Source organism: Topomyia yanbarensis, chromosome 3 (assembly GCF_030247195.1).
Source record: "Topomyia yanbarensis strain Yona2022 chromosome 3, ASM3024719v1, whole genome shotgun sequence".
Lineage (NCBI taxonomy): Eukaryota > Metazoa > Arthropoda > Insecta > Diptera > Culicidae > Topomyia > Topomyia yanbarensis.
The window spans coordinates 329615499-329638088 of record NC_080672.1 but is presented as its reverse complement, the minus strand read 5'-3'; the positions used below and the strand labels follow the sequence as shown (position 1 = coordinate 329638088).

Here is a 22590-nt window from a genome sequence, read left to right as displayed (position 1 = left end):
CGGTTGACCGATGTACTCGCATTTGTTTTATTTGTGTCTGATTCTTTATTACTGCGTTCTGTATCTTTATTTTGGTCAGTTACTACATATTCCAACAGTGTATCAAAACCGGCTCTTACACTAACACATCCATTGCTTTCCAAAAAAATAAAATGAAAATTCTGATTAGAAAATTTTCTCGACAAACTTATATAAATATAAAATCTTTTCGATTTTATATTTTTAAACGAGAATGACGAGCTATATCTGCTACCTTCTCATCTTGCTTACAACAAAAGCTAAAAACTGATCCACCGCTACCAGTAGATAAATCTACCCGTGTATCGCTTTGTCTAAACCGCAGAAGCAAAATATCCTGCCCCAACCTACTATGTTGAACATGAACAATAATGAGTGTCGATCAAAGTAGAAAGTGTGTCAAACTCTATTCCTGTTTACTTTTCGAGATATGTCCTTAAAATTCACGTGTTGGAGAAGTGGAAAAAATATCAAGTTTACAAATGTAGCTAAAGATGATCAATATCTACACCCTACAATTTCACCATGTTAGACAGCATATTGATTATTCTTTAGACTATTAACCAAGCAGAAGCGTTAGTTCCGCGAAACGAAATATATCGTTGAATGTGGCAACAAGAATTCAGTACCTCTAGCGATAACACAATAGAAGTGCAAATACACGAGTTAGATCCGTGTACCTCTAATAACGTTGTTAACCATTGTATACATTTTTAACAGGCCGGAAGGGTATCCGCGTACCCGTAACCATAGCAAGTTTAGCAGAAACAGTTTGATTTGAACAGTTGAATGTATACAATTCCTCTAACCAAAATTCAAATAAATAAGTTTAGAAGGGCCCAGCAGTAAATCTATCCTTGGGGCCCGCCGCGGCTCTCGACGGCCCTGGTTATCGGTAGGCCGGGTTGTTGTCTCAAAAGCGTAGTATTGACATGGAATTGTAAAATACTGACAACACAGATCTCTGACCAAATCCAACCCAAAAAATGAATGTTGAGTAGGATGTGTCCAAAATCAATAAAAATCGGTAGTTTTCGGTAGGAATAACAAAATATCGGTAGTTTTGCCTTGGTCGTCTGGGAATCGGTAGGGAAGACCAAAATCGGTAGGACTACCGATAAATCGGTAGGTCTGGCCACCCTGCTTCACGGATCGTATCACTGTTGAAATTGTACTAGGAGAAACAGGGGGTGTAAAAACCAGCGTGCCATAATGGGGGTCAGCAGTCTGTAAAATGAAAAACAAATTTTCTGATGCAGGTCGGGCTCTGTTATTCCCGATTAATCGAACCACCCGGATAATCGAGTCAAACTTTTTTTGTGTTATTTTATTAGTTTAACCCTCAAAAAGGCAAGGGGTCTCAGAGGCCCGGCTAGTTACGGTTCTTTAGTTCCAATGGACTTGTAATTTGAAATACAAATGATCGCGCTTTTTTGGGCATTCGATTCTCTCACTGATAAAACGACAAAGGGAGGCTTTTGATTTCTTTGGGTCCTATGATCGATTCTCCTTGGATCAATAATTTTATGGTAAATGTAAATGTACCTATTTTGGCCATAGTCGATTTTTCAGAACTTGTAAGGTGTGATTTGTATTTTCGGTTGGTTTTCATTTACTATTTATATTGGTAACGAGTTAACGGTATCAGTTGTTTATAACTAATCGCGCAAGAATTCTAAGATAAACTTTTTAATAAGGTATTTCTTTTGCAATACAAGTCAAACTCGACTACTCGGAGCTTCCGGGTAAATAATTCCTCCATTCTAGTTAGAAGAGGATGCGGTTTACCTCTACAAAAAGATCCTTGTCCAGCCATGTTTGTCGCCAGCGAAGGACTACCAAAGGTTACGTAGATGACGGGTTTCTGGTCACCTCAGCGAGAAGAATCGCTGGCGCCTTCTTTACATAGTGAATCGTCTATTTTTGCTTGAACTACCCGAGAATTGAAATCGCCTCCAATGACTGACTGCCGGGCCTCTTATCAGAATCTTGTCAACCATATCTTGATCAACTTTTCTTATTGCATATAGGGTTCCAAAACTATTTTTCCTTAGAACTGTTGACGTCATGAAACACGAAAAACCGGGTTTTATAAATAAAGGTGCTTCTTTCGCAATGCTAGAAGCTTCCAATCTAGTCCAGGTAGTTGAAGACAGTCTAAATTAGAAAGTTCTATCAGTTTTCAGTAATATTGCCAGGCCACGAAAATATTCCAAAATTTCATTTTCACCATTAACAGACACTATCCCTGCAGCAGCACCCAATCAGATTAATTGTAATAATTTCTTTTCTACTGATAACAATTATAACTGTTAGTGCTCAAATGAAAGATATTAATACCAGTTATTAACCTTACTTATCTTCAAATACAAATTAAATACGCCAAGGTTCCATACAAAAGGGTCATAACTTTTTGGTTCACCAAGGAAGCGAATTAACTCAAAGTCGTCGAAAATAAATGAAACTGACATTGCTCTCTGATCGAAGTATGCTCTGCTTTGTTTTTAGTATTTGTTTTAGTTTATGTGAAGGAAAAATTATTCGTCTGGTCAACAAATGTTCGTGGATTTACATATAAGAATGGTGATGAGATGCAGGCTGTTTTCTGTTGACTAAAAAGAGGTTTTAGTGACATCCTGCGTCTCTATTAAGAAAATCACCATGTTGATCCAGCATTTATAATTAACGCGTTCAATTCTTATTCCCTAACATCGTAAATTTCTGTGAACCACATACCGATCGAATCCATCGGCTGACGAGAGAGCAGACCACCCTCAGTGCTGGTAATCAAGTATCCACTACCAGTTGTATGGTATTCCCAACCCCGCACCTTGTTACTCTGAAGAAATATTCCGTAGTACTAACTTCCACACCACCATGTCATAATAAACGCGACCCTTGCAGAAGTATCATTATTTACTCTAAGGGCCGATTTCTTCACCCTCGCTTAGCGCTTAAGCTAGGTTTAAACGTACTGGTGAACCTGGTTTAAAAGTTAAGCGAGGGTGAAGAAATCGGCCCTAAGACGATTTCCCTTGTATTTTGGAATATTGGGCAATGAGTGCACGGAGCGAATTCCGGAGAATAAAGTGTAATTTTTCTTCCAGAAAATACTTTAATTAAGTTTTTCGGAAACATGTTTTGGTGCGCGGCTTCTCTTGGATATAAAAACATCACCAGCTTCGCTATACTTAAAGGTGATTTCGAATGAATAAGCAAGAAACCAAAATTTTTCCCTTGCGGTAAAGTCAAAGTAGTCATCAAGGATCACAATAAGCGCTTTGGTAATTTTTTCATTGGGGATTGGAGCGTTGATACGACACATCGGGACACTTATAAAGACCCTACTAAATTTAGCTTTCTGATGCCCTATTGGAATACTTTTATGTTTTAGATGATGATAGAACACTTCAAAGGGTACCAATCCTACCAGTATTCAATTGTGATAGGACGCAGATTTTATTATTTTGTGAGTCTGCAAACTTTGCCTTTTGCACGTAGGTAACTAATTATCTATACGTCAGCAATTTTCCCTTGCGAGGATGCCGGAATGAGGCCGTTTGACTTAGTTTTAGTTTGTCGTTTGATTTGTTGCGATTCAACAAACAGAAATCACCAAATCCACATTTCCGGACAGTGGGTCGAGTAGTGTGCTGCGTATTAACATAGACTAACAGACATAACACTCAAAAACAAAGCTTCGCCCGCTTTAACGGTCATTTTAAATATATTTGTAGTTGGGACTGTGGCCATTTAAAATTATGGCGCCACTGACATATGAACAAACATATGGGGGATCGACCACTAGTGAAAAATTGTTCCCAAACCTGAGCGGTATCCCACCAGTAAATTAGTGATTGGGACTGTGAATAAAAGGTGGAGCTAGTGTTCTGGGAAAATTGTCGGATCGATGTTTTTTGAGGGAATTCCCTCATAGTGTTATGTCTGTTAGTCTGTGGTATTAATTCCAAAGACACTCTCTCGGCGAAGGTTACGGCAAGGTGATAAGCTTGGTTCTTCTCATAGGGTGATGAGCCCATTATCGCTATGTTTCTATTATCACGCTACCCATTTGAAGCCGTTGGTTAGAGCAGTGTCTGTCATCTTTGTTTAATACATTGAGTTAAATGGTAGCGCAACAATAGGGGTACTCGATTCGTGTTTTCGTTGCGCTCAAGCACGAGAATTTCACTGTTTTCAGCACATGTATGTTATTATCTTGGTACTTAACAACGAAGCAAAGCTATTTATGCCAATGTGTACGCATTCCATTGTTTGTAGGCCGAGTAATTAATGAATCAGTGAGGCGCTCTCCTTAGTATGGTGAAAATAGGCACTTCACCATATATTTATTTGAAATTGGTAAGACCCTACCCTAGAATAAGCTCCTAACCAAGAAGTATTTTCAGTATCCTTTAGATCCTTGGATCAACTCAATTTCAGAATTACGTTTTGATACCTGAAATTAATGCCAAAATTATTAAAATCACCCTATTTTAAAAAGCATTTTGAAAGTCCTATCAGGTATTTTTGCAGATTCAGATCTGAATAATAAACAAAACCTATGGTAACGAATAAAGACTATAGAATAACAAAGAGACGCCATTAATTCAGTGAAATCAATTCAACTAGCAACCAGGCTACAGGTCACAGGCAACACTGCAAATGTTCAAGCCTCACTAAACTTGTTTGTTTGTTATTCCGTTTGTTTCTTCTAACCATGCAATGTAAAAAATCCGATGCAACTTCTGGTCTGCTGAGTTCCTCGACCAGCTAAAACATACACGCTCATTCAAAACTACTCAAAATTTGAGTTCAGAGCACTCAATTTCAAAAGTAATAGCAATATGTCAAAAATGAGTAGAACTAACTCATCCCTGGAGTAATCATTAAATGTTCAAACTTCTGAGTCAAAAAACTACTTACTCTCAAAAAAGTGTGTGGAATCAGGCGTCGACTTAAACTAAAAAAGAGTTTGCAATTTAAGACACTGATTGTTCATAAAACTAGAAGGTAAGTTTGATTGAGTTTCGCTTGTTTTCAATTCTAACTCTCAGTTATGTTTCTTTAGGTTCTGCAGTTTCCACAAGATGCCGATCGGCATGAAATAGATGCAGAAAAAGACCCTCAGATTATATTTCCGGACATCTTAAACGCCTGGACAACGGACTGGAGGATCACGTAAATTACATTTGAAATACCAATTCATATTATTGCAGCTTTATTAAAAATGCGGAATGATTATTTTCCGAATTTGCCTTTTGAGTAAAATGTACTCAAATTTGACATTTATGTCCTAAACTCAAAACTGAATAAACTAGGAAAACTCAATTTTTGACTACGTGCACTTTTTATGAAATTGAGTGACTGGCAACTCAAATTTGAGTTGTTATCAATGAGCGTGTAGTTATATCCGTCCCATAAAACCAAGCCATTTTCTCTTTAACGTTTCTAAACACGATGGTATTGTAACAAATTTGGTTTGAGGATATAATTTTTATCTTTAAAATCTTTAGTAATTTTAATGAATTGCATAACAATACTTCCTTAAAAACAATGCCACATATTGCTAAATATTTACGATTGACGACTCTCTTGTTCGTTTGGAATGACATTGACAGTAAAATTGGAATTCCAAACGGAACATGGCGTCTCTTTGTTATTCTAGTCTCTTTAGTAACGAAGAATTTAGTTTTTTTTTGGTTCACTGTGCTGCCAGTTTTTGGACCATTTCATAAAAGTACACTGTCACTTTGACACTGTTCCTTTTCAGGTACAGGGTAGCTTAAAACGTGTCCTCGAACAATCATTCGAGCATTCCGTATTAACATACTTATATTTGTTATCGTTGTAAACATACCACGGTGTGCCTAAAATCGTTATTAACAAATAAAAATGACCATCAATTCGACATACGGCATTCGATACAGTATCCAAGCATCTTCTCAGGAAATGTCAAAATGATCCATCGAGAGGTATCCAAGCATCTTCTCAGGAAATGTCAAAATGATCCATCGAGAGGTTCGAGAAATATGACGATTTAAAGTTTTTTCATAAGGCTACCAGCATAAACTCACAGCTTCGGTCTTATCTTTATAAACAAAAAACCGATTTAATCCACCTAGCAGGGAGATGGGACATTTCTTACACATATCACTGTTGGATCATTCATTAGTTTGCAGAACTCATACGAAGTAGGCACCCAACTAGCGATGGTATGAAAACAGTTTCTAGTTCTGCACGAATAAAATCTCGAATAAACTAAATAAATGATAGAAAATCATTAAAACGAACGAAATAAAAAAAAATGAAATAAAATTAATAGAATAAATTGACTCAAACTAACAAATTGAATGAAATAAATAAAAGGAATTACTGAACATGAAATGAATAAAATTAAAGATATGAACAAAACGAATTAAATTAATCAAATGAATTAAACGATTAAATTGAATCAAATGAATCAAATTAATCAAACGAATCAAATGAATCAAATTAATTAAATGAATCAAATGAATCAAATGAATCAAATGAATCAAATGAATCAAATGAATCAAATGAATCAAATGAATCAAATTAATCAAATCAAATAAAAGGAATCAAATGAATCCTATAACAACCGCCGTTCGTCCGACTAACGAGTCGGTTAATGCGTCCAGCATCCGATTGTACTGCTCTGGTATCCACTACAGACGAATACTCCGTTCATTCTGGCGATCACGAAACCTTCGTGTGTGCTATCTACCACCTCTTGGACAGGCAAATCGACCATCACTGGGATTACACTAGCCACCTCCCAGTTACCGTTACCGGGAGGAGCAAGATACGGCTCTACAATAATTGCAACGTTACACTTCATTTCTGCCCTCGATTCGCCCGCGTATTTTTGCAGTATCCTACCATCTGAAACGACAATGAAAATAATTTCTTCATTGCATATGAATATTTTATTCTAATAATCAATTGAGACTGTCTAATTTGTAAATGATGTAACCATCAAAAATACGCCAGACAACCACAACTGACGTAACGCGGGTGGCGTCGTGAAAGCAACATTGAATGTTGTTCCAAACGTATACTATCAAGACAACATGGCTTGGATTCGCCATCGAGCCTAGTTTGCATACCGTATATAACTAAACTCACTGTCCATTGACTTACGTGACTATATGGAAATTCGCCAAAAAATTAGCCAAACTCCATACGAAATTTCAAATTACTCACCATCGTGCCATCTGCTGGTAGACACGGTACGACGATCTTACAATCGACAACCTATTTTATTATACTCGCCCTTATTTTTGGTTACGACCTGGGAGCTACGACGTTCCGAATCAAATTTCAATCCTTCGTTACTGTGTTATTAATTCTGGGATTGCCGAGCGACAGTCTGCAACGTAAGATATGTAGCCAATGATTCAAAACGTTTGGGACTAATGATGTCGTACTTCTTTCTGCTGCGGCACAATACTGCCTATAATCGCAAGTAATTCCCAGTTCGTTTGATGATTGTAATTGTAATTGTAATTTATTAAATACATACGGGATCCTTTCCGTTAAAACTTTCACAAGGTCAAGGAATCTAGATTAAGGAGTTTGAACTTAAAGAAGAATTTAGGTGATGTATATGGATGGATGGATGTAGATAGGAGACTGATTTGCTTTTATGGATATTACACCAATGCAATGTTTTGTAACGAGCAGGCGAATCAAGGCGACGTTACACATTAAAAAAACATTTTCAGTGTTTTTATTTGATGTTACAATAAATTTATTTCAAAACATTTAAACTTTCTACACACGAGGAGCAGCATTAATTATTCAAAAAGTATCTTAAAAATTACGCATAACCTAACGATAAACTAAGGAACTAAATGTAATAAATAACGCTGTTATTGAATATATATCAATGATTGTTGGTCGTCTAATTTCCAAAACTTCTAATTTTAAGTGCTAGGTATGCGTTCTACTGAAATCCTAAAATCTTCAAATTTGCGGTTTTAAGGCACCAACTTAACAACTAGGTATACTATTTTTTCATTTCAATCATAAACTTAAATACAATCAAAGTTATGGGTTATTGCCAAATGTTAACCAGATTTGGTTTTACCAAAAAATGGCGAACATAACGTAACGAGAAGTTGATATGGGTACGTCCTAACAAATGAACTACATCTAATTCTATGAAAAGTAATGGTTCAATCGAAAAAACTTGTTTACAGAGCATCTTTACTTAATCTCGTTGTTGACTTCCTAACAACACGGCGCTTTATCACCCCTGACCAGTTTACCGCCCAAACCGGACATCATTTCCGCAAAAGTTCGTCGACGTTTCGATTCCTTTTGTCCAGCTCCATTAGGGGTTGAGTGTTTCAGCTGATCACGTTCCTGTCGGAATTTTTCCCGCAACGTCCGTAGTTTGCGCGGACTTATCAACGTCGAAGTTGTTTCTCGAGTGGGACGTTTTCTTTGCGGACTTTGATCGGCCTTCATCGAAGGACTTATTTTTCTTTTCGGATTCTGTACCCGTCTCAGCTGTACGCTATCAAGCGAATGTCGTCTGGTCATCCTTAAGTGTACTTTTTTCGTTGAAATGTCCTTTGACTTTTTCTTGCCTTGATTTTGTGCATCTTTATTTCGTGCATGAATCCTTAATTTAGATTTCGTAGTACTGGAGCCGTTAACCATGTCGATGGAAAGGGAAGACAATAAAAGCTGCAAGCGTTCATGACTACTCAATTTCTTCCTATCATGTGACGACTTTTTTGTCTGTTTAACACTCTCAACTACTTTCGCAGGACTCTCGGCTTGCACATGAACGACCTCTGAAGTTTGATCTGTATCAGTGCTGGTGTTTCCACTAGATCCCAAAATATTCTGAACGTAATCTTCATCTCCTTGCAAATTAACGTTTCGACTATCGATGACAACCATAGTACTATCGCGTCCATTCGAAACTAAGCTCCCCTTGCTAGAGGTGGGTGATGAGTCAACAACAATCGAATTCGGTTGATTTTTTTCTAGAGCACCATTAACGATATCCGTCGCTGCATCTTCCGCAGCTTGAACAGGGGCTGTTGCCGTGCTCAACGGTGAAATTGGTGAATTGGAAAGGACATCTGCTTCAGATGACTGTTCTACCGTTTCCGGACTTTCCACCTTGATCCGAAATGGTACCAACCGTACAAGTGACTGTCCGTTAGATGTGCTTTCCATCACCGACGAAGACGAGACGGAATTGATCCGGCGGCGTACAGGCACCAAAGATGAATTTTGTTGGTTGGACGGCAGGATGGAAAGCGGATCTTTCATTATATCGATTCCATTCTCAATCAAGTATTGGCGCAGTTTGGTGTCCGATTCGGTTGCCTGTCGCTTAAAATTGTATGCCACATTCAGCTGCACAATGCACAGATCGCATATCATCGGTGGCAGATTTTCCATTTCATCAATCTAGAAAGGAGGTAGGTATCACTTCGATTCATCGTTCAAACTTTCAACTTCAACTTACCTTCAACAATGTTACATAGCGTAATTTTTCCATAATTCGATTCAGCGAAGACACATTGTACAACGCATCGTGGCGTACAGTTTTCTGAAATATATTTCTTGAGCCCTCCGTTAGGCATATTCGACATATTTTTGATAGATTTTCATTCATCCTGATCCAGTGATTCAAGGACAACTCGACAGTGGTGGAATGCACACGAGTGAATACGTTGAGGTCAGCACGTTTTATACTTTATCGGCTGTCCCGTTGTAACTTTATGTTGCGTACAAAGCAAGAATGCGAAAATAATACTCTCGAGCTGCTGCGAAAATGGCGCGACACTTTTTCACTTTGATTTTTTATCCTGATCCAAAACTCTAAACAGTTTTAAACTTGCAGAAACTATTTGTTACTATAGAAAGAAATATTAGAAACTATTTTATTCACTTTTTAAGCAATTTTTATCCTCCCCCTAACAATGAAAAATGCAGAACTTTCTTTCTAGGCGAAATAATTCCTGTGCTTGTCCACCTTTTGCACATATCTAACTAGGAATGTTCAGTTTGAATCGGTTGTACTCCTTCAACCATTTGACGAAATAATCGATTATTTCTAGACAACCATATGATTACGGCCTAAAAGCCAACTATCAAAATCCACTTTGAATGGAAATTCCAGACAAACCATTACTAGTCGAACACAGTTCACAACAGTTTATGAAAGAGAAAACTTTTCTCTTTCGTTTATTATCAACATCTGTGATAGGTGTGTAACGGTTTGTCCGGAATTTCCATTCAAAGTGGATTTTGACAGTTGGCTTTTAGGCCGTAATCATATGTTTGTCGAGATTTGATCAACAATAGGTGTCAAATATATCCTGCCTTCCCCTCTATGCAAAGAAATTTCTGTGTTTTCACAGTTGTTGCAGATCGTATAGCGCCGACGGTGTCTATGCTAATCGTGGAATAACACGATAGTGTAGTGCACATAAAAATAACTGTGGTCGGTCAGATCAGTAATTATAGTTGATAAACTAAGCTATGACTGTCCTCGATAAAGGCTAGTTTACAGTTCGGAAAACGTGTCACGGGATTTGGGTCCCTGTGTATTTTAAATGGAGCTCGGGATTTCAAATTCCGTGACGGGAAATGAGTCTACACAAAAATGACAGTTTTCCTGAAGTGTAAACCCAACCGCGGGAAACATCACGTGATTTCAAAACTCTCCACACAGAAATCCGGCCGGGAACAATGCAACACAAATTGTTTCCGACGGGGAAAATAGTATTTTTATAAAGTTTACAATTCGCTGCAAGTTTGATACTGTTTGTATTTTTAAGAAGCAGCAGAGTTTTTGGTTTGACAGTTTGGAGAGATCTCGGCGGGAAATTTTCCCTGATCAAATCTCGACGCAAATCCCGTGCGAAATCCTGTGATCCATTTCCCGAATGGTAAACTAGCTTTAAAATAGCAGCATGCACCTAGAACAAATGTAGCGTTGGGAGCGAGGGACTAGCATACCCCAATAAAAATAGTATACACGAGCTTTAACCCATATAGTGCAACAATTCCACATATTCTTTGGATGATACCCAGGTCGTTAGGCTCTTGAATCAAAAGATGTTTATTAGGGTATTGCATTTAACCATTTTTCATAACCTTATTTATCATCCTTCCTATCGATAAATTTTTACAATAAAGATATTATATCCCGAGCATGATTCCTGGTAAACTTATATCATTTTTACGGGACGCAGGAGAAGTCCACCAAGAAAATTACACTCGAAGCATATAATCGATTAGTTGACATTCGAATATTAGAAACAATAACCGAACATCCCTATTTAAGAAAATCGTTCATATGAGAACACTACCCATACACGCAAATGAGCTAATTCATTGGTCCGACTGGTGTTTGTGACCACGGAATATTACTGTCTATCTTGCTCTAACGTTGAAAATATCACACCTGTGCGAAAGAGACACAAAAATTTGTTTTCCGAGATGAAGTTCATCCAACATTCATCAGCTGATACATGATGCCCTAGGAGTTTGAAAAGATACGATTGAAAAAAGGGAATTTGAAATGTTTACAGCGAAACTTTCCAAAGCAGTTGCAAAATAAACACGTGGCTGTTTAGAAGGATTATGACTACTATAATCTTTAGTTGAATCCAGTTTCAAAGAAAATTAAATTAAACGTCCAAGAACACAAATGGCCTCAACACTCTGGATCCACTGTAATCTGTGTTACTATTTATTGTATCGAAAGGACCGAAAATTTTACCAACTAACTTGCCTCCATGTGTTTTGCAAAAATTGCATGGCTCATAGCAGTAAGTATAAAACCATCTGTCAGCACTTTATATACACTTGAATGCCTTTTCAGATCGCGGAACCACTTGTCCCGTTTGTAAAAGACAAGGAATTAAATTTGTGGAAATATGCAATTCGGTAGGCTAAATAATCTATGCAGACTTGTTCGTTGTTGAAATTATTTTTATGCTTAGATGGACAATAAAGTGAAAATTCTGTACGCACCAACTCCTGCGAAATCTATAGAAGTAACTTCAAAATCTATAAACTTCCAACTAAAGCAGAAGCAACACCTAATCGATCAGCTGGTTGCAACCGTAAGCAAATGTGCATTCCTGGAATATATGTCTTGCTATAATATTTGATTTCATCAATAAGGAAGACAAATTGGATAAAGCTGATAAAGCGGAACAGGTTCTGCGACAAAAGATATATGAATCACAGCAAAAATATTGCAAAGTTCGTGGACAGCGACGCAGTATGCAGGATGCGCTTCGACAACAGGCAGATTCCTCTCCGGAGCAAACTTTGGAAGCACAGAGTGATCGTAGGAAGCATTCGACGCATCAGATGAACTTTTTCGACTGTAACTCCGGAAGCACGAACAGCACCCGGACTAAGCGAACATCTAGCAGCGTAAGTAAAGTTTAACTTTAGCTGTTTATACCTTGCACGATAATCTGCTAACATGTTAATTGTTTACAGCGAGATTCACGCGATTCTTTTTTGAATTTGAAGGTAAATTCCAGAAAACACCTATGATTCCAATACTAACATTTGCTTAACGCAGGGAGGAACCTCGACATCTTCCGATTCAATCAGGTCGGTCAACTTTGGAACCACACCTTCCAGCGGTGCGAATTCCGCTGGCCAGATAAGTAACCTGTTGCACGGGATGAAAATTGGCCACAGATAAACAAATGATCCAAGTGTTGCCAATAATTCAATGTATACGTCGTTCCAATGACCTCTACTATACAATCAGTGATCCTTTTCACAGTGCCGTTACCACAATATATTATGATAGGAACAGTATCATATAAAACTAGTAGTTTATCATTCATAAGGCCATTGCAAATCTTTTAAAAATTATGTCACCCCCCCTTCAAAATCGCTGAAAAAAATCAGGGGGCAAATAAATTTTTTAAAATAACCAAAATTCAAAAAATTTTCACGTTTTATAGAACAACAACTTCCATAGAGTTTTGCTTTTCGTAACTGAAAACTATTATGGTAGTTTTAGAAATTACCATCCCATGATAATTTTTATTTTGACCATTCTCGGGTAAATGTGAAGTTTAAATGAGATCATCGATCCAGTCCAACATCAAATGAAACGTTTGCTGGTCGCGGAAGGAAGGGCCCATCTGTGTATTATCAAACAAACATCTCATGGAAAGGCTAATACAGACCGACTTCTGAATCGATTCCATTTTAAACGCAACAGTCGATAGAGACAGAATCGATCGTTGCATTCGAAAATAATTTCGATAAAGAAACAATCTGAATTCAAATCAGACTCCTGGAGATTTATATGTGGTTCAATATTCAATATACATGAGCTTTACCGAAAGGTTTTTGACATTTAAAGATTTCATATGGGATCGTAGTATTCATACCGTATTTCCGCAGCCATATGTGCGATTCTTATGAACTTGATCAGATCAAAATCTGCTACCAAACCTTCCATTTAAGGCTAAGCTTGTGAAAATCGAATAAGCCGTTTTCCAAGAAGCCGAAGAGACATTAATTCTGAAATATTCCAAGAACCAGAAACATGCGAAATTTTCGAGATAGACGCTGGAATCAAAAGAACTTTGTCTGGCCATCAGCGATCAAGAATGCTCTAGCAAAGCTAAATATAGATCTTACAAATAGTGGTATCATCGGCACTTACCACAGGAAGAACCGGGAATCCATTATCGATGTCAATTTTTGTAGCCTTGGAGTAACCGGAAAGATGGACTGAAAAGTGTGCGAGGATATATCCACAGCGCCCACCAAGCGATTTGGTACAGCGTTGATAACACTATAACTACACATGAATATGAATGTGTAGGAGATATATAAACGAGGGAAGATGGAAAACAGCGATTTTTCACAGGAACGTGTCCGTCGATGAACTTGAATTTGAGGGTATCCTCTTCAACCTAAATGCGAACGAGTTCACGGTACTACTAACAAAGGCGTGTAATGCGACCATACCAAGGGACCATTCATAAATTACGTAACGCTTTTAGGGGGGGGAGGGGGTACGACAAGTTGTGACAAGTTGTGACATAGGGGGGAGGGGGTGTTAACTAGATCGTTACGTAACATGTTTTCATCGAAGAAAAAAAAATTTTTTCTTGGAATTTGTTACGTAACAGGGGAGGGGGGGATGGAAAAATTTGTGACAATTTGTTACATAGGGGGAGGGGGGGGTCAATTTTGGGCAATTTTTGCGTTACGTAATTTATGAATGGTCCCCAAGGGATGGGAAACTGAGAAACGGTCGCCGAGTGCAATACGACGATTATCGATCTACGTATAAGTTGCCTCCGAGCTTGGAGAAGAAGTCGGAGATCACTTCGGTTTCTCATCTCGCTCAGTTCAGAAGCTAGAAATCGCTCCGCTGCAATAGCAGGGCAAATAATCAAATTTACCCGCGCGACGCTTGGCAAAAATTGATTCCTTCTGCCTAGTGTGTGATACGTGAACAAACAATGAGTGACAATGTCAAGCAAAAGTATATCACGATGCGGGCAAACTGTGTTGCTGTTGGCTACACGAAATATCCGGTAATACCATCAATTCATGAAGGGGAGCAAATGTTGAAGGTGAACTTGAAGTTCAACGTAGCTTGCGGTACTTTATGCGGTGCAATTCCACCATTTGCGTCATGCGGTACTGAATATGTTAAAAAATATTAGTCAAGCAGAATCATTCGCTTCCCAGAACAACATGAAACACGTCATCGAATGTAATGACATTTTATACAGTATCCCAACGTATTGAGATATCTGACGTTTAAAATACGCACACCGAGATCTCGCATTTTTATACTACCGCCCTCCCCTTAAGCCCACAAGCGGTTTGTTTTCCTCCCAATTCGCAGTGCAAATGATTTGTTTTCCTCCCAATTTAAACGTCAAAACGGCACAATACTAACGCAGCTGGATAAGTCTATATAGATGTTGACAGTATTGAAATAAAGATACATGACCTGGCACCACGTACTAGTTCCTTCGCTATCAAACAAATCCTGTCAAAATACGGAGAGGTGAATAGTGTTAAGGAAGATAGTTGGAGGAACTTCTTCCCAAGACTCCGCAACGGAGTTCGTGAGAATGCGTCCGACAAAACCTATTCCCTCTTACTTGACTTTCACATGCAAATCACCTCATGGTGTTGAATATTCTCAACGAACACTAGTCACGCACCCAGGACAGATTCCTACCTGTCAATATTGTGATCATCCGCTACACCACGGGAAACCTTGCGCAGAGAATGCCAAAGAAATTCCACCTGATACGACCAAAGCCGGTATACAATCATCGTATGTTAAACCACAACCAGTTGGTAAACCAACGACTGCAGACCGGGCATTCACAAGCACCAGCTCAACAACGATCGGCCCCAGTACCACTAAACCAACTGCCATTACCAACATCGAAGTAACAACGATTACAGCAAATGTTTCCAAACCAACAACCAACACCATCAATAAGGAATCTAATACCGATGAAGAAGGATTTACAATAGCGACCCGTAATCCGACGATGAGCAAGATGAATGCAGTACCGATGATGACATGGACGTAAACGAAAACGCGAGAGAAGACGGACCAAATGACCCCCAAGGTGCACTCCACGGCTCAGTTGTGCTAACGCATTGAGCCGTGTTAAATATATTTAAAATTAAAACAGAAGTCAGAAAGCTCAAGGGAAGCGAGCTGCAAGAACCGCTCTCAACAAAGCAGTCAAGCTGTACAAGAAAGCCTTGCCACGAAGCCAACGCGAATTTCCTTAAGAGAGACCTACAAAGTTGGCATAACAAAGATAAAAGGCACAGCTGCACCACCTGAAAGGTGCCCGGAAACGATGGAGGTCACTATCGAAAGGTTTTCCCCACAACATGAATCTATTTTCGCCGTACAGTGAGGAGGATGATCACAAAGATAAAGATCGATTTACCAACAAACAGCTTATCGAGATGGCGAAAGTCATAAAAGTGAAGTGATACATGAGAGCCCGGATATGTTCAAAACGATCCGATAATTGGAAGCGACAAAAGCTGATGTTGCTTCTGATGCCGGGACAACATGGAGATCTTTCAGCGTAGTCAATATATCCCTTAGAGAGAAGGAGTAATCCTGAACAAGCTAACGAAGTACGCGGACCGTGAGAACGGCATCTCATGTAATTCGGCTTCCTTATAGGCAGGTCTACAGTGAAATCCATCCAAACGGTTGTGTGAGCTTTGGAGACAGCAGAGATAAGGATATCGTTTTTGCGTGGTGGTTCCCTTAGACGTGAAGAATGCTTCAATAGTACTAGCTGGGAAGCAATCGCCCATTCGCTGTACAGCATGAGTAACTCTCCAGGATATTATAGAGCTACTTTCAGTACCGAACACTGATCTACGAGACAGACAAGGGAGAATCACAACTACAACTGACGTTCCTCGACTCGACGCTGTGGAACGCAGTGTACGATGGAGTATTGAAGCTGAACCTTCCCAGAGATACAACGATTTTCGGCTTCACGGATGATGTGGTGTTCCAAGTAATCGGACAATCGCTAGAAGAGGAGACACTCGACACGGAGACGATTGCCCATCATAAAATAGATGTGGGGATGACTAGCAGCCGAAAGACAGCGCGGTCGGAAAATATATCATCGATTTGAACTTTTAAAGTTACGATGATTATGTTAAGGGGAAGGCTGTGAGAGCAACCACAGCTTTCCTTGAGGCGCCAGTGTATTGGGCACCACGAACCAGCTGGAATCGCCGGACCGAAGCATGTGAGCAGACTAGTTTCACTGTCAGGGACAAGATCGAGTAGGTCGAGTGAAGCACCAGCGGTGGGTCGTCGAGTTTTCAACGAACCGGAAGCAGCGAACCAGAAGCTACGCTCCATCCGGTATCGCCGAACCGTCCTCGCCAAGTACTGGTTGGCCCTTTGAGTAGGATTTATGGACTATGCGAGAAGATTGCGACAAAACTGGGAGCTAAATGACTCACGCAACAGGCATCGGTATCGGGAGAACTTCCGACGAGGAATTGAGATGGTTCGCGAAAACAGGAACTAAATGGTTCACAGAAACGGGAGCCAAATGGCTAACGGAAGTTCACCACTGCGATTAGCCGGATATGTGTTCGGAGCTAAACCGCTCTAATGTATCATTTTGTCTTAAGACTTAATCAGCCTCTCCACGATATAACACTTCGATGCAGTCTCGTGGAACAAAAGGAAAGAAGAGAAGTAAGGACTATTAGTAGCGGTTACGCACAAAAGTGAATCCCACCTAGAGCCAATGCACTTTTGAAGCTATTCAACCATACTATAAAACATACAGACATTTTCAGATATCGACGAACTGAATCTAGTGGTATATGACACTCGACACTCCGGGTGTAGCTTAAAAAGTCGAGTTTCAGAGTGATTGCACAGTCTTCCTTATATGAAAAAGGCAAAAAATGAACTGATGATTGCTATACATTTCATAAATCCGTACGACTATCAAATGAATTTCTCTGATGTGGCTACCTACTGCGCAACAAGATGGAGAAAAATGCAAAGATTTCGAAGATGTACACGGAACCGAGCCGAATTACTATCATGTACCAAACAAACAAATCTACAAGTCTTCAAGCACAAGCGATAAACCAAAGCTGATGTTTCCACTAGAGTTCGAAAAAGTATAGTATGCACAGGATGTACGTTCGCCAGGCTACTGTATACGAAATACGCAATAGAAAAAAATATCAGAGAAAACCATATCTAAGATGAATAATTCCATTGACGCACACTTTACCTTTGGATTCATTCCAGAATGTTTTCCAAAAGTCCATAAGTGAAATGTTGCAATCCTGTTTCTGTACATTGTTATCAAGCAGGTTCACCTTTGACCGATTTTCATGCCTTGTGTGTACAATCGGTCCATGTGCCGCCACAACGGAACGAAAACTATTCAAGCAACCAAAAGTTAATACCTTAAAGTACTCTTAAATGTTTACATTAAGTTCTTAGAGAACTTTCAAGCTTTTATTGGGAATTTAAAAATTGCACTGTTGGGAAAATTTTTTAAAACGAAAACTTTAGCATCCCTTTCCTATGTGAACTTTTGATTGATTCAGTAATGTTTGCTTGAATTTTTCTAGTAAAACAAATAGCTCAACCCCGCTATACGAAATCACCCTGCGGAAACGTCCACGAGAACAATCGAAAGAAAATGCAAAAAGAAAAAAAATGTGTTTATTAAAATAAATATTTATTTTTTGTTTGCCCCCCCCCCTTCAGAAAAAAATTTGTACTTGGACATAATTTTTAAAAAAGATTTGTAATGGCCTAATGGAGTAGGAATACATTATTTATTAGAACATTTATTATTTTTTAGACTGAAATTCGTCTTTTGACAGTCAGGAACTCTGTCATCATGACTGGAGATTTATAGAAGCTATTCCTGTCTTCTTATACGCCCGCCAAACACATATTTTACCCGATTGTACATAGCCATTTTCTGATTGGTCTGCCTAGTATTCGACAGACTTTCTGATGAACCTCGCTTTAGCTAATTTCTTCCAGTATTCGCGCTACATATACATTACGTTTTAGTCTCGTATTTTATGTCTTCTTATGTCAAGATGTTTGTATTTTTGGTACAATCGAATATGTATTAAGCGTGGTGAGTGAATGGAGAACAGCGAGTCTTCGCAACTCCTATGCGGTAGTTTTCATGCCGCCATCCACGTTACGCTTCGGTAGGGATAAACTGGTGTCGAAGGGAGTCAATTGAGATTGACATATTCTTGCTCGTCACATTATTAGCGTTTCTGCATTAAAATCGGCAGACAGCCTTTGTTGACTATAAGATTAGAGAATATGTATAAAGTGATATATGATGCCTTTTCGCTTCAGGTAGCTGGTATTCGCCGCGCCAGCAGAGCTCCAAAGGAAATGGCTCATTCGATGGCAGAGATTTCGATTCAATTGGACGATTGACTGACGGTATCGAAATGCCAGAAGAAATGCGCAGCGGCAAGCTGCAGCTTCGCAGGTATCGAGTTTTAAAAAGTTAACTTAATGTGATCATATTTTGAAATGCTGGGTGAATGGGTTTGAGAGGGGAGGGGGTGGGGACTTAGCAGAACGAGAGGGGAGGATGTGTCAGAAATCTTTCATCTTATTTCGGTATGCGGGTTGGATGAAGGAAATGCGGATGTGAGGTTGGTCCAAGCGGGGGGGGGGGGGTGTCATGACGAAGGGAGGTGTGTAAGGGTAAAGAGAGATGGGATGCAATACTCAACTGCATATTGTGCCTTCCATTTCACACCTGGTTTGAGAAAATCAGTTCAATCATCACCGAAAAACCGATGTGACTTTAATTGTGGAATATGCCCGAAATCTTTCCTTTCGGAATTGTCGATAGTGAACAATATATTCAAAGAATATTTGATTGACCATCAGTAATCTAGACCTGCCAGTTTATATTGGAATTTCCAGAGTGACCTTACTAACCAACCTGTTGCTCCGAAACCAAAAGTCAGAACTGAATTGAATTCATCGGCAGTCAATGGGATACTTGTATCTTTCATATAAAATCAAGTTTGTAAAAATCGGTCAAGAATTCGCTGGGGAACAGATGTGATATTAGCTTTGGAACCTGGCGAGTTCCCCGTGGGCATCATGATGCGTCACAGGCGACCAATGTGATCAAAGCTGCTTTGATTGATAATTAGTGATCTAGACCTTCAAATCAAAGTAATGTTGCACTCATTTTAATATGTATTACATAATTTAGACTTCATGGTGTTACTAGTTTATATAGGAGTTTGCTGTGTGACCGCACTCTTCAATCCGTAACTCCGTAACCGGAAGTTGGATCAACTAAAACTTCAATAGCAGCATATGTGAGTGTTGTACCTTTCAGTTGAAATTAAGTTTGTGTAAATCGGCTCAGCCACCTCTGAGAAAATTTTGTGAGTTTAAATGACACACACGTACACACTAGGGTGGGCCAAAATGATCGTTTTTTCAGCAAAGCACTCGGCCCTATTCTGCGCGGCATGTGACGTGAGACGACTAATCTCACTTCACTCTACTTGACTTTTCTCACCCAATTCTGAAGAGTCACTTCGGGTGACGTGAGACGCCCATTTAACCGCAATGGGGAATCTCACCTCACCCGAGTCGACTCTCAGAATAGGGTGAGAAAAGTCACGTAAAGTGAGGTGAGATTAGTCGTCTCAAGTCACACGCCGCGCAGAATAGGGCCGACTGTTTTGGTTCCTTTTTGGGTCCCTAATAACTGTGCAAAATTTGGGGTGGATTGATATTGACCCGACGTAGCGCATTGCGTTTGAAATTTGTATGGAAATTAGCATGAAAAAACCTATTTTTTGCATTTTTAACTCTATAGCACAGATAACAGACATCCATGATCGAACAAAAATATTGAAAAAACGTGTGTAAACATTTGAAGTAATATACGATAAACACTAGCGACGCCACACCAACCTATCCCAACTATCCGTCAAATCCATTCCGGAACCGGTTCGAAATCCTAAATGGATTCAGTATGGAATCTTGCTCAAAGAAAACCAACCGATTCCGACTCTATCAGTTGATGCATTTGAGCTGGAATTCATGCTGGAAGTCCGAACCGGTTTCGGACTAGTTTGACTGGGTAGAGGAATAACCGCTGTTAATTCTGTCGAACTCAGCCACAAAAAACATGACGACAGTAGCGCACCTGGTTTGGATATCCCAACTACCTTCGAAACCGAGGGCGTGACACTCTTTTATAAAAATATTTCACCTGATTTTATATTTTTTATATCACCTTATATTTGTTTATAATTATCTATAAAGGTTATAACTGTATTCGAATTGCTGAAAGTTCGAAAAAAAATTCGAACAACCGTTTCCATAGTAGCCTTAGTTACGCGTATAATTAAAAACAATGAAAAAATGGAATCGCATCAACAAGAAATGGTAAGTACCTGCATATTTATACGTAATTATCTTTTTTTTTCGACAATCCGTTTGTTCCTTCGCTGTTCATCGTTCGCGGTTTGACGCGAGTTGACAGCACAGAATTAAAAATTATATTTTTACTGCACGAGTTCGACAGTTCGTTGCCGTTCTGAGCGGGTTACCATTCCTAATAATCCTTTTCGACTGTGTATTTCATTAGTTTCCAGTAAAGAGTATAGTCTCTTTAGTTTCCAGGAATCAACTTGCTGATAGGAAAAATGGGTGTAAATCGACCTGCCAGATAAATACCGGCTGAAGTTTGACATCGACAGGGAATAACTGCTCAGAAAATTACGGTTCCTATTGGTACGTTGTATCTAGTTTCCTGTTGTTACATAACTTTCTTTTCTCTTACAGTAGTAATCGCTACTTCTAGAAAAATCCTATATTTACTGAAAGCTGGTCCGAAATGATACAAAAAGGAACACACACTGGACGAATCGATCTACCAGGACTCGATTGTTAATAGGGTCTATACTTTTATAAATCCTGAAAAAACGACTAAAGCTCATATTATGAATTTTATCACTACCGCACTAGCACAGTTAATTTTGGTGTGCTCGCATCCAGTCTTCCGGAGTCCTCACGCAAGTAAAAGCCTATCAAACAATGCTGTCGCGAAATGGCCTTGGTACACCATGACAGGTGTTGATAAGAAAATATCGGGCAGATCACATACGAAGGCGCCGAAATCAATAGGGCATTCCAATAAGCAACAGATCTTCAATAATGGAATTGTTTTAAAAACATCAACACTCCTGTGTTTTTAGGAAAGGATCCTTAAATGACTGCTCCCATGGTAATTTCTCTAACAGCGTTCTTCTTTTCGCATGCTATTTACTATGATTGACGCTAACGCACGCACGGTTTCATTTCGTTAATTGCTTTCGTCTTAAAAGAAGAATACGGATTCCAAACGGAGCATGAGATACTGCTCCAAGCAACGAGCGCAGCGTCCTTTGCGCCGAATGTGCGAATAATTGGTAAATTATTGTGCTAATCAAGCGCTACACCAACGACGCTACACTGTCGTATTAAATTCGCCATCGTCGTCTTCCGAGGGCTGGCCCGCCCCTTTTAGATCGTACTCCTCTTCCAGAACAACTCGGAGCGTTTTGAGAAGAAGCAACAGTAAAACTTTTACCGCAATGAAGGTTTCCAACCACGAAATGAATCGACCGGTTGAATTAACTGAGATTAAAAAGAGTTGATTGATTAGGACGGAAACATGTCAGATTCGTTTCCCGTTTTTGGATAGTTTAGTTTGTACAGTGACCGCCCCAGTTTGACGCAGGGACGGTAAACAATGTTTCAGGTAGGAAATAAAAGCCGTCGCTCTTCAGTTACAATTTCAAAATCTATGTTCACTATTTTACACATTTTTCGATTGTTCTACAAGTTTCTATGTTGTTTGACCCGGGGGGCGATGATACGACTAGAGCGCTGCCCTAACTTCGAAAACTATTCAACAAGCACCGCATTATGTTAAATGTTGATCACTTCCAATCATCAGCAGTAGAAAGCGA

At 39.3% G+C, this 22590-nt stretch overlaps 2 protein-coding genes across 2 annotated transcripts; one reads left to right on the top strand and one right to left on the bottom strand.

The window, feature by feature from the left end:
* Positions 1 to 7790: 7790 nt before the first annotated feature.
* Positions 7791 to 10043, bottom strand: LOC131691298 (uncharacterized). The gene is made up of 2 exons (XM_058977584.1): positions 9530 to 10043; positions 7791 to 9471 (listed from the first exon to the last, which is right to left on the bottom strand). Exons 1-2 carry the CDS (start codon positions 9677 to 9679, stop codon positions 8272 to 8274), a joined length of 1350 nt encoding a protein of 449 aa, XP_058833567.1. The 5' UTR covers positions 9680 to 10043; the 3' UTR covers positions 7791 to 8271.
* Positions 10044 to 11607: 1564 nt separating this feature from the next.
* On the top strand, positions 11608 to 12991 carry LOC131692120 (RING finger protein vilya). Its single transcript, XM_058978988.1, has 6 exons — positions 11608 to 11843; positions 11897 to 11961; positions 12018 to 12140; positions 12202 to 12459; positions 12529 to 12561; positions 12614 to 12991. Exons 1-6 carry the CDS (start codon positions 11723 to 11725, stop codon positions 12737 to 12739), a joined length of 726 nt encoding a protein of 241 aa, XP_058834971.1. The 5' UTR covers positions 11608 to 11722; the 3' UTR covers positions 12740 to 12991.
* The last annotated feature ends 9599 nt before the right edge of the window (positions 12992 to 22590 follow it).

Excerpts from the sequence above, each read along its gene's own strand:
- LOC131691298 (XM_058977584.1), bottom strand. The coding sequence starts at position 9,679 with ATGAATGAAAATCTATCAAAAATATGTCGAATATGCCTAACGGAGGGC. Across the intron at positions 9,472-9,529 it reads GCTATGTAACATTGTTGAAG|ATTGATGAAATGGAAAATCT; the intron begins GTAAGTTGAAGT and ends CCTCCTTTCTAG.
- LOC131692120 (XM_058978988.1), top strand. The coding sequence starts at position 11,723 with ATGGCCTCAACACTCTGGATCCACTGTAATCTGTGTTACTATTTATTG. Across the intron at positions 12,141-12,201 it reads TCGATCAGCTGGTTGCAACC|GAAGACAAATTGGATAAAGC; the intron begins GTAAGCAAATGT and ends TTCATCAATAAG. Across the intron at positions 12,460-12,528 it reads CTAAGCGAACATCTAGCAGC|CGAGATTCACGCGATTCTTT; the intron begins GTAAGTAAAGTT and ends AATTGTTTACAG.